The 15,558-nt window shown below is 52.6% G+C and overlaps 1 protein-coding gene across 1 annotated transcript; it reads left to right on the forward strand.

Moving 5' to 3' along the window:
- The first annotated feature begins 333 nt into the window (after positions 1-333).
- Krt7 (keratin 7) lies at positions 334-15,233 on the forward strand. The gene is made up of 9 exons (XM_046435570.2): positions 334-728; positions 2,217-2,428; positions 4,301-4,361; positions 5,489-5,584; positions 7,685-7,849; positions 8,971-9,096; positions 11,795-12,015; positions 14,541-14,575; positions 14,938-15,233. The coding sequence occupies exons 1-9, from the start codon at positions 405-407 to the stop codon at positions 15,093-15,095; spliced, it is 1,398 nt and encodes a 465-aa protein (XP_046291526.1). The 5' UTR covers positions 334-404; the 3' UTR covers positions 15,096-15,233.
- The last annotated feature ends 325 nt before the right edge of the window (positions 15,234-15,558 follow it).

The following is a 15,558-nucleotide window of genomic DNA, read 5'->3' on the forward strand; positions in this document are numbered from 1 at the left end:
CAGGAATCTGGATGCTCTTACCCCTTGCGGAAACCTTCCCTGATAAGCTGTAGGTGGTCTCTGTGAAGTCAAGAGAGGGCTCTGCCTGCTGTTCCCTACTGTTCTCTGTGGCCACCTGCAGAAGGTAGGGGTGTCCTCGGATGGCGTTTCTGCTTACTGCAGGTCAATCCTGCTTGGATCCAGAGCCCGGCCGCCTTGGGGTGGGCGGTGCGGAGGGCGGAAGTTGGCGGAGGGGCCTGGCGGCGGCGGAGAAAGGTGCCTGGCGGCCAGCCCTGCCCCGCCCCGCCCCTACCTGGGAAAGCCCAGCCACCCGTGCCAAACCATAAAAGGGACACAGTGTGCTCGAGGTCAGCGAGTTCGCGCACCTCCTCGTTCGCCGCAAGGTCCAGCGGGGTCCGGCCACTATGTCCGTCCACTTCAGCTCACAGGTGTTCAGCTCGCGCTCGGCCGCCCTCCCTGGCCGCGGAGGCCAGGTGCGCCTGAGCTCGGGTCGCCCGGGCAGCCTCGGCAGCAGCAGCTTCTATGGCTTGAGCGCCTCGCGGCCGCGGATGGCGGTGCGCTCCGCCTATGGGGGTCCAGTGGGCGCCGGCATTCGCGAAGTCACCATCAATCAGAGCCTGCTGGCCCCTCTGCGGGTGGACATCGACCCCTCCATCCAGCAGGTGCGCCAGGAGGAGCGAGAGCAGATCAAGACCCTCAACGACAAGTTCGCTTCCTTCATTGACAAGGTGAGCCCGACAGGACCCTGCCCAGAGCCGCACTGCCAGCCTCACCAGCCACCCTAACCAACCCTGCCCACGTGCAGGCCGGCGCTGGGAAGCTGGCGTCCTTCTCTCTGTCCACCAATGTCTGGAGACTAGCTCGGTGGCTTTTTCCGACCCCTTGAACTCTGTTGTTGTTAGTCTCCAAGCCCTCTCTCTCTTACATCAAGAGTCTCCAAGCCTCTCCCTTACCTGCAGGAATGTGTCCCCAGGTTCTGTCCGGATGGCCTGGAAGGCTGTTATCTCCAGTTCTATGGGGCTCTTGGGCCAGCTTTGTCAGACATCAGATTAGGAGATACAGAAGACAAGGCCAGGAGTTCTTTGCTCTCTAGGTCCCTTTGGAAGCAAAGGGAAGCTGTGTAGCATCACGCGTGGGGCGGGGGCGACACTCCCTTTCCAGCTGAGGAGACACTGGCTCCTTCAGATGTTGGAAATAAAGGCCTGGAGGGAGGAAGGCTCCTGGCCCCACCCACCTGCCTGGTCCTGGTGGTAGGAGGTGAGGTTACACCTGCCTTTGGAGATAGCCCAGTTGGGGACAAGAAGTGGCACTGAGGGACCCTGGGAAGGAGATATTTGGGAGATGTTTTTCCTGGTTGTCTATTGTTGCCACACACATGAGCTTCTGTGGGTGGGAGGGCGGACCACTGGAGGGTCCGAGAGAAGGGGGCTTCAAGTGAAGCTGGACCTAGGAACCAAGTGCTGTGGCCCTGCTAGACCCTCCCGGCAAGACCCCCTCCCTTGGGCGTAGACTAAGTGTGCCCTCCCTTGCCTTTGTGTACTTCCAGGCTCCTCCACCCCCATGTCCTCCTTGCCTTTACCTTTTGGACCTACATATCCTTCAAGTTCTACTGAAGCCTCCCAGGCCCAGGTTCCCTCCTTGCTATTGAGCAGCACTGTCTTATGGTGAACATTCAGGTCCTGGTGCCCCCAGTGGCTGATTTGGAGGAGGCCTTTCCTGCCCCCTCTCCCTAGGCATGTTAAGTGCTTCTTAAGGACGTTTTGGGCCCCAGGGCTGGCATATGGGAGGTGCTCCTTTCACATTGGATTGATTATAGGCCCCTGCCCAAGGCCTTGCTGGAGGAGACAGGATACTGACATAGCTGAGAGGTCCCAGCCTGAAGGGAGGAGTGGCTTGGTCATCCCCAGGCCCCACATACAGGAAGCGGGCCCTTCAGAGGCAGGAGGTAGAGAATGCAAAGGGAGTAAAGGAAAGCAGAGACTCTGAGACATCAGTGAGGCACTCACCTGGCTCACACTTGAAGACACTTGAGAATCTTAGAGGAGAGGGCCAAGTCACCCAACAGAGCCCATGTTCCCATCACTGGTCCCCTAACCAGTGCCAGGGTCCCTGTTGGTGGGAACATGGGCTCTGTTGGGTGACTTGAAACTCTCTTCAACCATGCTGTGGTGGCCTGGTCAGCCCCTTGAGAGTCTCCTCTTCCACGATTCTTTCAGGTGCGCTTCCTAGAGCAGCAGAACAAGATGCTGGAGACCAAGTGGGTGCTGCTGCAGGAATCAAAATCAGCTAAGAGCAGCCACCTCTCTGGCCTCTTTGAGACCCAGATTGCTGGCCTTCGGGGGCAGCTGGAGGCACTACAGATGGATGGAGGCCGCCTGGAGGTGGAGCTGCGGAGCATGCAGGATGTGGTAGAAGACTTCAAGAATAAGTAATGCTGCTGGTGTCACCTGCTTCTGGGTCCCTGAGCCTCTGCATATCCCTCTGGTTCAGGGGTCAGAGTGTGCAGCTGCTTAGTATGATATTCCCTGAAGGACCGGGTCTTTACTAACACATTCCCTGCTTCTTCTCTCCCACTTCCTCCCTCCCCAGCCTCTGGAGCTGTTGGATGTTCTAGTCTTTTCTCTTGACTCAGTCTGGGGGAAATAGCTCAGTCTACCCTTCCCTGCATGGTCGGGTGCTTGACGAAGTTCCCAAGGGAGAGCAGAAAAGGTATCCTAGGAGTGGGGTGCTTCAAACTTGCATGATACTCACAGGTCATTCTAGAACAGTTCCCTTTTATGCAGGTAGGGAATTTGGAAACCTGAGAAGTTCAAGGACTTGGTTAAGATCACAGAGTAGGTCACTGGGATTTGGGACTTGAATTTTGGGTCCCTGACTCCCAGAAGAGGACAAAGGGTGGGAAGTAAAGAAGCAAGGAGGGAGGATGATCATCCTGAACGATGAGTGGGGTTCAGGGGCTGAGGCAGTTTGGTCAGGGCAGAGCCAGGAAGGAGGCTAGAAGGGGAGGGCAGGAAGGTTTGGAGGTCTTTAAATGCTCACTGAGCCCTTCTTTCTCCTTGAACATAAACCAATGCCTGAGGCTTGGGTGGGGCCCCAGCCCCACCCCCAGCCCTACCCTGGCACACCTGCCAGTGGGCACTGGGGGCGGTGAGTTGTGTGCTCTCCTGTGGTCCTGTGACTAAGCAGGAGCAGGTATCTTGGCTTTGGTTGGAGGAGAGCAAACAAGGCTCTGCAGAGGGTCCCCCACCTGCTACTTCCCTGGGGCAAAAGTCAACAGATGAATCCCACAGCAGGTGGAATCACACCAGGCTGGGCTGGGAGGGCATGGTAACCAGTCCCTGCACACCCATCTCCCCCTACTACAAAGCCCTCAGGTCACCTTCCTATGGGGCTGACCTGGGCTCCAAAGGTGCAGGGAAGGGCCCCTGAGTACCACTGCTCCCCGACCCTCAGTCTGCACCCCTCCAGGCCCAGCAGTGCAGCACCAAGGCCCGGTGGACAGAGGGCCCGGCAGAGATTTCCATAGCTTTTATAGAACTTAAGTACAACTTGGGACTGTGGATCCCCTGAGCCTCCTGGAGGGGCTGGACTAGCCCAGAGGTTTTGTTTCCCATCAAAGCTGCTTCGGGCTATCCTTGCCTGTCCCAGCCACTGTTGGGTGCTGCTGAGCTCTTGTTTCTAGACCTTTTTTTGAGTCCCCAAATAACTTCTGGGTTAGGTCCTATTTGTAGAGATTCTCCTAAGGGCAAAGGGCTGCTCCTTGAGAGGAGGAGGGATTGGAGGGCTGCTGTGGGAGTAGAATGGGGGCTGAGGACTCTATATAGCTTCCTCCCTTCAGACCCTTCTTCTCTTCTCAGGGTGGGCTGAACCAGTGGTTAAGGCCTGGGCTATGGAGCCTCCAGGGCTCACATCTGGGGTTTGCCACTAAGTAGCTCAGTACCTGCCTCTCTGTGTCTTCATTCTCTTCTCTGAAAACCACAGTACCATCCTTCTAGGACTGTTGGGAGGGTGGAATGAGTTAGGGCGCAGAGAGCACCTGCAGTCCATAAGCATGGCTATTATATGCTGTCATTGTCCTTTAATTCACATGTATTTTCTGCCCCTCCCCCTCCACACCAAGACTCAAAGCCCTGGGAATAGCCATGTGGAAGTCAGGGAATTCAATTTTGTAGCTCAGACACCTGCTTTTTTCCAGGTGTGTCATTAGTAGAGGGTAAGGGAATAGGGTGGGTTTCACACCTGTGTGTGAGGGCACTGGAGGTAAAGCTGTGCCGACACTGTGCCCCCTCCCCTGCTGTAGGTATGAGGAGGAGATCAACTGTCGCACGGCTGCTGAGAATGAGTTTGTGGTGCTGAAGAAGGTGAGCGGGTGGACAGGCTGGAGGGGGATCATCTGTAAGCACAAGGGACAGGGGATCATGGGATCTCTTACCTGAATGGCTGGTGGGGACCGGTAGCCAAGATCCAGCCTGGAGTAGAAGCCAAGCCAGAGTGGCCAGAGTAGCTCGGCCTGCCCTGTGGGTGTGTATGTGTCTGGTGAGTGACAAGACTTACTTCTAGCCCTCCAGGGTTAGAGCTAAGACCAAAGGATGGAGGTTAGGGAGGGAGGTTTCAACCTCAAAAAAGCAACCTCGAAAAATGCTCTATTGTAGCTTGAATGTTTTGTCCCAGGCAAGGGTAGTGGCACCTGGCCAGCCTGAAATATTTGCCGAGTGAATGCAAGGAGTAGTCTTGAGGCAAGGAGTTCTCTATCCCTGGAGATGTGAGAAAGGATCTTGGCAGGCCTTTGGAGCACGTGTGAAGGCTTTGAGCTACATGCCCCTTAACATTCTGCTTCAGCACACACTCACTGAGCAGCTGGTGATTCCAGGCCCATCCACAGAATACAAGATGCCCAGAGTGCTGGGCCCTTTGGAGATCCCAGGGTGAGGAAGAGTGAGCCCTACCCCCAGGAGTTTAAGTGTAGGTAGAGAAGCCCAGACACCCTCTGACCTGGGCTCCTGTGTGTGACCTGCCTGCCTCAGAGCCACCGCACTGCCATTTCACAGGCTGCTGGATCTGTCCCTTCTGTAGGAGGGCACCTGGGAGTTGAAAGATGATAAACTCTCCCATGCATTAAGGAGTCTTGCAGAGTAGGAGTGATTTTGTTTCAGGTCACAGAGTTGGTGGCAGAGCCAAGGGGGCATCCACACCGTAAAGACATCAGGAACTGGTCAAGGGCTAGGTCTGGGGCTTCAGGCTTCTCTGGGCTGCCAGTGCTGGGAAGCCAGCTCTGGTCCTGGGGCCCTGTGGAGACTATGTCCAGCCAGAGGCCTGGAGGGCCTGGGGAGGGAGTGTCCCACCAGTCATGTTAGTGACCTGGAAAAACTGAGTTTCTTACTAGGCCAGTGGTGTTGGCCCTGGGGGTTGGACAGGTTGATCCTATCATTATTAAATGTTTCTGTTGCTATGGATATGGTGTCATTTTTCCCTGTCCCTTTACCCTCAGGATGTGGATGCTGCCTACATGAACAAGGTGGAGCTGGAGGCCAAGGTGGATGCTCTGAATGATGAGATCAGCTTCCTCAGGACCCTCAATGAGACGGTGAGAATCTTGGGTGGCTGACATTTCTCCTTCTGTGCCCTAGGCAGGGAGCCATCTGGTCCAGCACCTGCCTGTGGACCACTAGGTGTGTGTTGAGGGTGATGGTATCATCCTGTTCTTTATTCTTTCTGGACTCAGGAATCCATAATGCATTAGGGTAGGAGGAGGGGGCTGGTAGCAGAAGGGGTAGGGTCTATCAGGACTGGTCTTAAGAGACTTGGGATGACCTTGGTAATTTGTCAGGTTGGGGGACTGGGTGGGACTGAAAGGAGCCAGAGGAGGCCAGGCTCTGACACAGTTCACAGGTGCATTGAATGGGACAGGCTGGGGATCCCAGGTGAGGAGGGAACGAGTGTCTGAGAGTTTATACCCAGAGGGACAAGGTGGGCGTCAGCCCACCACCAGCCACCCTTCTGTGATTTTCTCATTCTCTCTCTCTTACCTATGTCCTGCCTGGGCTTCCAGCTGTTTACCTTTGTGGGAATTTAAAAACATTTCCATTGCTCTCAGCGTGAGTTGCTGGCCTTAGGCAGAGGGACAGAGGATGGGCAGGAGCATAATTAACATGTGGGGCTAAGAACAGACCAAGTTCTCAGTTCTCTTCAGTCTAGTCTTTGCCTGAACATCCAGCCTTCAAATGTCGACATGTTTGTTCATTTCAGGGGCTAGGTCCTTGAGGCTACTTCAGGCAATCTAAGTTCAGTGAACCTCCTCATCTCTTCTACCTTCCTCCTCCTCCTCCTCCTCCTCTTCTCCTTCTTCTTCCTCTTTCCTCTTCCTCCTTTTTCTTCCTCCTCTCCTCCTTCCTTTCCTTCTCCCTCCCCCTCTCCTCCCCACTTTTTTCTTTGAATTCTTTTTAGATATCCATGAGAGTAAAGTATATTTTGACATATTATACACATTGGAGTATAACCTCCCATTTTCGTGGTTGAACATGATGTGGAGTTTCGCTGGTTGTGTATTCATATATGAACAGAGGAAAGTGATGTCCAGTTTATTCTCCTGTCATGCAGGTCTTCTTACACGTGGCACATACTATATATATGTATGCCATCTGTACCTATATGCACGTACACATGTACACTGTGTTTATATTAATATGTAATTGTTTCTTCTTATTGCAAAAGTAATACATGCTCATTGCAAAGAAGAACAGAAAATTAAGTGAGGCATAACATGGAGAACAGATCAGTTCTGCCTGTTGTAAAAACCCGGTGCTTGTCCTCGGTGCTGATTCAAATACCAGAAACAAGGTTTTTGAGAAAAAATTTTTTAAAAAATAGACTTATTGATATGCTAGCAATGGGGAAGTCAGTGGATTAAGGTCCTAAAAGGTTGCTGTCCTCCTCACAAGGAGAAATAAAGGCTTTTAAAGGCGGGGGTGGGGTGGGGCTCAAGAATTGGGCTGCATGTATAATTGTTGGTGGATGTAATGAATGTCCAGCTGGTGGCCTTGAGTGAGATGTTGCTCAGACTCACTGGCACTGGTTCCCAGGTCTGAATTTTCTTTGTTCTTGTGGTCAGCGAAGGACATAATAACTTGACATAGGATGGGAAAAAGGTTAACCTTGCTTCCCCTGCTGTTATGGAGGGGGGGAAGAAGAAAAAGAAGAGAAAAAAGGAAAATAACAAAACAAAAAAAGAACAACTCCCCCAATATAAAGTTTATATCCAAATCATGAAATGCACCCTGTTACATTACCATCTTTGTATTGACATTTCCAGACTTTTTGGTGCATATATACACATGGAGAAAGAGAGAAATATTTTTCGCATGACAGCCTACTCCTGACATCCTTCCCCGTCTGTAAACACAGCTCATCACCAGTTTTAAAGGCTGTGGGGCATCCCATGGGAGTGTGATAGGATCTGTTTCACCATCCTCCACTAGTGCTGTGCCCTGAGGGGACCGAGCACCACACTGTCCTGTTACCTCCTTTGATTCCACCAGATCTGCTTTGAGACTCTAGGAGCCAGGGTGGGACGGCCCACTCCAGCCTCCCTTTTTTTTCCCTTTCACTTGTGCGGGGAGTCCCAGGGCAGGTGTGGGCATAGGGATGTGTCTTGCCTCAAGTCCACTATTCTGTCTTGTCCCTCCAGGAGTTGGCAGAGCTGCAGTCCCAGATCTCAGACACATCTGTGGTTCTGTCCATGGACAACAGCCGCTCCCTGGACCTGGACAGCATCATCGCTGAAGTGAAGGCCCAGTATGAGGAGATGGCCAAGCACAGTCGGGCTGAGGCTGAAGCCTGGTACCAGACCAAGGTGTGCCATCCCTGGGGGCGTCTTTCCTCCTCCTGCCAGGGCCCTCCTCACCTCATCTGGAGCCTTCAAGGCTGGGGGCCCCACTGTCTTGGAGGGCATCAGTGGTTAAATCTGTGGTGCTCTCTGGAGTCCAGGGAAGAGGACATGGGCCAGGTCTCTGCTCTGAGGGAGATCCTAGCCCAATGCAGGGACCTGTCAGAGGAAGTAGACATGCATTACTAATAATGAGAATTTGTTAAGTGCATAATGCTCGGCATAGTTTCAGAACTTACACAGGCATGGCATGCTTACATAGTGCTAGGTGATATTTCCAGTATTTTACCTCTGTTGACTTAATCCATAGAACAGCTCTATTGTGTGTACCATTATTATTACTATTGTAAAGATGAGAAAACTGAGGCACAGAGAGTTTAAGTAAGTTGCCTAACTCCACACAGCTAGTAGATGGAAAAGCAGGCTCTAGATTCTGAATGCCAGGGCTCCTGATCTGGGAGGCTTCATCCTTACACATACTTCATGGAGCCAGGGCAGCTGATGGTGTGGGGGCTGAAGGAATGGGAGGTGATGTGGGGGAAAGCTAGTGCTACTAGAGGCCAGAGCCCGAGGCAAGTCTTAAAAAGCAGCATAGAGGAAGTCTCTGCAGTGGTAAAGAGTCATCCATGGTGCAGGGGTGAGAGCCTAGGGATGCCAACAAGGGGACTTGAGTTCTGGCCTCCATGCTGTCATCGATTTTCTGTGTGATTCCTAGACAGTTCCTCCCCTACACTGGGACTCAGGCTCTGCATCTGTGAAATGGGTAGTACTTGGAGGTGAACGTTGAATAATGTCTTAGGCTTTCAGTTATTGTCCAGCAGTAGGCCAGGGTAGGAGTGGGAAGAGTCCCAAGGTCAAAGGGAAGGGCCCTGGGAACCTTCTCTGTCCTTGCTAAGAGGTGACTGAACCCCTTCCCCACCCCACTGCCCAATACTCTGGCCTCCTGGCATTGAGTGCAGATGGTTGGGTTTCTGATTGTTCTTCCCTGGAAATAGAAGTGGGGAGGGGCTCTCCTTGGTTGGGTAGAGAGACCAATCACCTGTAATCATGGCCCACCCCTGCAATATTTGTATCTGTGGCCCCTCCAGTTTGAGACTCTCCAGACCCAGGCTGGAAAGCATGGGGAAGACCTCCGGAACACCCGGAACGAGATTGCGGAGATGAACCGGGCCATCCAGAGGCTGCAGGCTGAGATCGACAGCATTAAGAATCAGGTGCGGCTGGGCTCTCATCCCTCCTTCCTCTCTGCTCCTTGGGGCATGTGAGAGGCAGCCATCTGAGGCCAAGTTCTGGGTGAGGAGCAGAAAGGTGGAGGGGAGACTGTCATTCCTGTCATGACAGGATGACAGTCTCCCCTGGGCCTAGGCTCTGCAGCTCACTTCTCAGGGCTGCTGGTGAGACCTCCAGGATAGAATGCTCTTGGCCAGATGCTGGCTTGGGGCCAGAGCAGGAAGAGTGCTGGCTGGCCACAGAGCCAGTGGACAGAAGCCTGGGCTGGTGAGCGAAGAGCCACCATCAGTTATCCCATTGGTACTGAGCGCTCTGCTTGCACCCAGCTCTGGGGCAGTATGAACATCTGGGAACTCACAGTTCATTACCAAGGCTCACAAGTCCCTTCTCACCCTGACCTTGCTTCCCAACTCACTCTGCTTGGGCCACACTGGCCTGCTTCCTGTGTCTTGCATTTGCCAAGAGTGTTCACGATGCAGGGCTTTTGTACTGGGCCTCTCTCTGCCTGGAATGTGGTTCTCCCAGCTCTGTCAATGGCTGTCTCTTTCGCAACCTTGGGTTTAGGACAAAAGACCCCTTCTTGGAGGTGACTTCCTCAAACACCTAGCCACTATATCAGCAGCTTGTCTGAAGTTCTTTGAAGCACCTGTCACTCTGAAATGTTCTGAATTATTATTAAGTTATCGACTGTCCCCATCCCCACTGGTTTATACAGGGACCCCATCTGCCCGCTTCTCTGTCTCTTTCTTCCAGCACCTGGCACACGATAGGGGTACAGATCTCCAACAAGAGACTGACTGAAAACTGGAAGCTAGGTTTGGGGGTCTTGATGAGGGAAGAGTCCCCAATCCCTGGTAGAGGTGTGGGTGTGGTGGGGCAGCTCAGCTGGAGCAGAGGTCTCAAGGGGGAAAGGGGGTGGGGGGGGCAAGTGCAACATCTTCAGAAAGCTTATCTCCAGGAGGAGCTGGGGAATGGGAAGTGAGGGTGAGTTACACAGAAACGTCCTCACCTCAGAGCCCTGAAGGCCTGTTTATACAGGGGTGGAGGCTGCCTCCTGGCACAGATGTTGGGTCATGAATCACCTCGTGAAGTGGGCCAGTTTCCAGGCCAGGAGGGGAGGCACAGAATAATGAATGGCAGTTTCCCAAATCTTATATCCTCTACCACATCCAGTTCTTCTCCATACAACAGGGCAGAACCAGGGCTCAGAGTCAAGTATCTATCATCACTAAGGGGCCTTGAGAGGATCTGGGAGGGGCCTCCAGAGGCAGGGGCGTATGGTCTGTGGCTGAGGGGACACCAGTCTGACAAGACAGGGCACTGAGATGTAGTCCAGGGACAGAGAAGCAGGGCAGTGGGGCTTCAGCTGAGGGAAGAGAACACAAGGGTAGGGGATGGTTGATGAGAAGTGAGAAGAAGGAGTCAGTCCTGAGCTAGGGAATGGGGGTAGCAGCTCACTGAGCTGAACAAGATGTCTGGGGTTAAACAGACTTCTGGTAATAGCTGTTTTAATCAGCTTTCTGTCACTGTGACAAAATACCTGAGGAAAATCAACTTAAAGGAGGAAAGCTTTATTTTGGCTCAGTTTCAGAGGCTTAAGTCCATGGTTGCATGGTTGTTTGGGCGTACGGCAAGGCAGAGCATTATGGCAGGAAGCTTGTGGTAGAGCAAAACTGCCCATCTCATGGCAGTCAGGAAGCAGAGTTGAAGGGGTAAGAGTCCCCATCTCCTCTTCAAGGGCATGCCCCCCAAACCAAACTTCTTCCACTAGGCCCCACCTCCTAAAGGTTTAACCACTTCCTGAATAGCACCATTAGCTGGGGACAAAGCCTTCAACACATGAGCCTTTGGGGGACAATCAAGATCTAAACTGTAACAGTGGGGGAAGAGCCCAAAGCAGGGGAACATTAAGGCCAGGTAGCAAGTGGCAGTTGCTCAAGGCAGACACAGGTGCACCAAACTCTCCCTACCCAAACCCATGACCTGTGGATATGGTATATGGGATGATTAGTAGGATCTCTCTGCCCCAAGTTCCCCTCTTCTGGGCTTGTTCCCAGCTGATTTTTATTTTGAAGGTTGTTTCTGGTTCTTGTCAATTGCCTGACATTTGGAGACTCAACCAGAAATCCATGGCCTTGGAACTCCTCTAGTTTATTAATTATTTATTAATACTAGCAATCATAGTAGCAGCATTTTTTTTTTTTTTTTTTGGTGTGTGTGTGGTGCTGAGGATGAAACCCAGGGCTTTGCACATGTTAAGGAGATGTTCTACCACTAAGTCACCCTACCCAGCCCTCACAATAGCATTTATTAGGCACTTGCAGTTTGCTAGACATTGTGATAAGAGTTCTTGTGTTTCATTTCTTTTTATCCTCTAGGATCCTTATGAGATAGATGCTGTGATATTGCTCTTTCAGGGAAGGGGAAACTTTGGCTTGGAAAGGTTGATTCTTCCAAGACCAGATAGCTAGTGAGTGGCAGAGCCAGGATGGGAACCCGGGCTTTGGAGAGCCAAGTCCACAAGTGTTTAACTCTTGGGATTCTCTGGTGCTTGGGGGAGTCAGCAGTTCAAGGAATCCACCTTAAGCAAGTCACCGAGGTGCTCACTGCTGGATGGGTAGGCAGGAAAGCAGTGGCTGGTGAGCTCTGTCCTCCAGCTCACAGTCCCACCACTGCCCGCAGCGTGCCAAGTTGGAGGCTACCATCGCAGAGGCCGAGGAGCGTGGGGAGCTGGCCATTGGGGATGCTCGTGCCAAGCAGGAGGAGCTGGAGGCCGCCCTGCAGCAGGCCAAGCAGGACATGGCGCGGCAGCTGCGCGACTACCAGGAGCTCATGAACGTCAAGCTGGCCCTGGACATCGAGATCGCCACCTACCGCAAGCTGCTGGAGGGCGAGGAGAGCCGGTGAGGAATGGGAAGCGAGGCCGGGGATCGGGGGCTCAGTGGGGTCTGGGCCTGATGTTCAGCTATGTACAAGCATTTTCTGTGTGTCCCTTGTCTGCAAGGCACAGGGGTGGGAGGTACAAGGAAGGATGGATGCTGCTTTGCCTTAAATGAAACAACCTTCTAGAAGGAAAGGTCACTTAGCATAAAGCCCCTTTGTATGTATGGGCATTCATGGGGTATCTTATTTGATTCTCAGAACACAGGGAAGCAGATCCGATATTATTGACTCCCTAGTCTACTGTTATTAATTGATTAGTCGGCGCATAGTCAAGGAGTGCTGATTCCTGGTCCAGCATCTTCCATGACAGCAGGCTGCTTCTCATGACGTAACTCAGCTAAATCATGTGGTACTGTCAGAGTGTGCTAGACAGGGAGAATTCCTCTGTTCCCAGACATATGTGCATACTCACCTACAGTGGGAGAGGAAGCTGGGATGGGTTAGTCTTGTAGGATATTCTTCAAGAAAGACCAGGTGCCTCTAACAATGGAGTTGGGCCTTTGTTTTCTCCTGGTTGGATTGATTGAGCCTGTCAACAGATAAGGCTTTACAGTGTGCCTTGGGGGGAAGTTAGGATTTGGAGAAGTAAGAAATAACAGCCTGGCAAAGGCTGGGGACTCATCATGTTTGGCTTTGGCTTGTTAGAACCCGGCCATGCAGATGGATAAAGTGTAGACACGCTTCTGCCCTCAGGGAGGTGGCACATCTGCTGAAGAGATAAAACATTCTCAAAGGAAGTAGTGAATAGTAGCTTGTATTTTAATTGCTAAATTTATTTTAAAAAGAAAACAGCAAACTTTCTTTTCTGAGCAGCATTCCTGAGGGGTTGGGGAGGAGGCTGGACGATGAACAGAGTGGAAGGAAGGGAAGGGAGAATGAGGGTGTGTAGGAGCAGAGAGCCTGGAGAGAGGGGAAACCTTGGCAGCAGGTATGAGCTGGGAGGCAGGAAGGAGGAGGAAGGGCTCTGCTCCGGCCCTTGACCTGTCCCTCCCTAGGTGGGCACTCAGTCTTTGTGAGAAGAGAGATGCTGAGCAGGGCACAGAGCAGCTCCAACCAAGATGCCTCTCTCTGCACCCTCTTCCTCCATGGGCATGGGGGGACCTCGGTTTCTTGAGAACTCTCATGCTGGGCCTCTTTTCCTTATAGAAGTCAGAGCTGGGGGACCCTTAGAGTAGGACCTGAACCAGCTTCCTTCCATGGGCAGAAGAGGGGACTGAAGTTCAAAAATGATTAATGGCATACCCAAGGTCTCACAGCAAGTGGAGACGCCCTCTTCTGAAGGCCTAATCTCAGTTCAAATTGCTCTCATCAGGCTTAGATCTTGGTGCTTGGAGAGGAGACTGGCCTTCCCTATCCTTGGGGCACGTGGAGATGGACACCTTCCTTTTATCTCTTAGCCTGTCAGCCTTTCTGGGGAAGATCCAGGGTCATGATCCCTAAACTCTTACAATTTGGGGGGGGGTGCTTCTTTGAGAACACAAAGTCACAAATATAAAATTAGGCACAAAAATACTTAGAATGAGAAAAGAAAATCACCCAAATCACTAAGGCTTGGACATGCAGCTCTCTTCCCTCTGAGCCCTCTAGGTGTTGTACCAGAAATTCTTAATACAGGATTGTTGCTTGGTGGCAGGCAACTCACCATGTTCTCTGCTTCTGGCAACTCCAAGCACTTGCAGGGGCTATATGAACAACCATCCTGGAAGCTTCCAGAAAACACATCCCTTGTCTCCTTCTTGGGCTTGAGGCTGCTGAGACCTGCTGAGCTCCCCTCACTTCCTCTACTAAAGCAAGGTGCCCCTCCCTCCTGCAGAGCAAACTGATCCCCAAGGCCAACGGCTTGGTGACAATGGGACTGTGAGTCACAAAACAAACACACCCAGCTGTCTCAGATGGATTTTTAATTTCCACTGCAAGACCTGTTTCAGCCCCACAGGCTGCTTAAAGCCACCCCACCTACCCTGCCGCCTTCCTAGGTCCTGGCTGGAGCTGCATTCAATCAGTCAACAATTCACTAATTATTTCAACACATAGTAAGTAATTACTGTGTTCCGGCCTCGTGCTAGGGGCTGAGACACCGGAATCAATAGGCAACAACCCACTTTTAGGACTTTATGATCTGGTGAGGGAAGGCAAACATGTACATATATAATAAGTGAGGCTACCATTTACCAAATCCTGGGTGTGCAGGGCTTTAGATAACTTCTGTAACTTAACCTTCACCAACAAATCTCTGATCTTGGTCCTATGTTAGACCCAATTTATAAGTGGGCAACAAGAGGCTGTTCGACTTTGCCCCTGAGCATGTGGCATGTGAACCTCTCCCACCCCTCCACCCAGTTTGCACCAGTGTGGGAGGCCAGCTGGAGGTGTGGGGACAGGAAGAAAAGAACAAGGATCCTGCTGGGGCCTGGAGGGGGTGCCTGGGAGTGCTCCTCCAGTGTTGAGAGCAGAGCTGTTCTCATGGTTTGTCCTCTGTCCCCAGGTTGGTTGGAGATGGAGCAGGAGCTGTGAACATCTGTAAGTCTCCGGCCACCACTCTGTTCTGTGCAGACTTGCTGGGTCACTAGAATGCCAGTTTGTCCTGCGGGCCCTGCTTGTGGGGCTGGGAACCTCCTTTCCTTCTACCCTGGCAGGTTCCCTGCAGCTCCTATCCAGCTCAGTGGCCTCAGTGTGAGAGGTCAGGGGGAGACAGAGGGGCGGAGTGGGGGAGGGGAGGGCAGTGAACCCCTGGGGTGCAGCCCCTGGTTAGAGACTCCCTTTGGGTTGTCCAGTGGAGCGGTAAGGGAGGGAGGCAGCTGAGCTGGAGGGTGGGGCTGGGGTGAAGGGATGGAGTCCTTGTGGAGGGCTTTACCAATGGCGCCCTCCTTTCTCTCTCCCAGCTGTGGTGAGTTCTACTGGTGGCAGTGGCAGAGGGCTGGTCTTCGGAGGAACCATGGGCAGCAACGCCCTGAGCTTCTCGAGCAGCGGGGGACCTGGAGCCCTCAAGGCCTATTCCATCAGGACCTCATCTGCCACCCGAAGGAACCTCCACAACTAAGCCGTGGGCACAGACACACACATCCCCCTGCCCACAGTCATAGGAGGACTCTGGCCTCCCACCCCTGGTCCTGAGATTGAAACATAGTCTGAAAACTAATGTCAGAGTAGCTTCAATAAAAAGAATTTCTGAGCCCTGGGTGAGCCCCATGCCCATGCCTGATGTCGGGATTTCATTAGACTGGGCATGGAAGCCGGGATGGGGAGTCGGGACGGGGACTAGGCAGGACAGTGTCTGGATGACCATGGTGGTGTGGGGGTGCTGTTCTAAGGGACTGGACTCTTATTGAGGGTGATGCCTTGGTTTCCTCCCAGGGCTGGGCCTGATTCTAGCTCAGGAAACTGGGGAAGACCATAAAGAACTTCAGGCCCCAAGTGGGCGTGGAGTCCTCCCTAGTCCAGAGGATGACAGGACTGTTTACACTCCTCCCCCATGCCCTCTGCTGCCAGAGCATATTCCTCTT

Source organism: Marmota monax, unplaced genomic scaffold (assembly GCF_021218885.2).
Source record: "Marmota monax isolate L192 unplaced genomic scaffold, Marmota_monax_Labrador192_F-V1.1 WCK01_AAM20220418_F8-fsc00012, whole genome shotgun sequence".
In the NCBI taxonomy this organism is placed as follows: Eukaryota; Metazoa; Chordata; class Mammalia; order Rodentia; family Sciuridae; genus Marmota; species Marmota monax.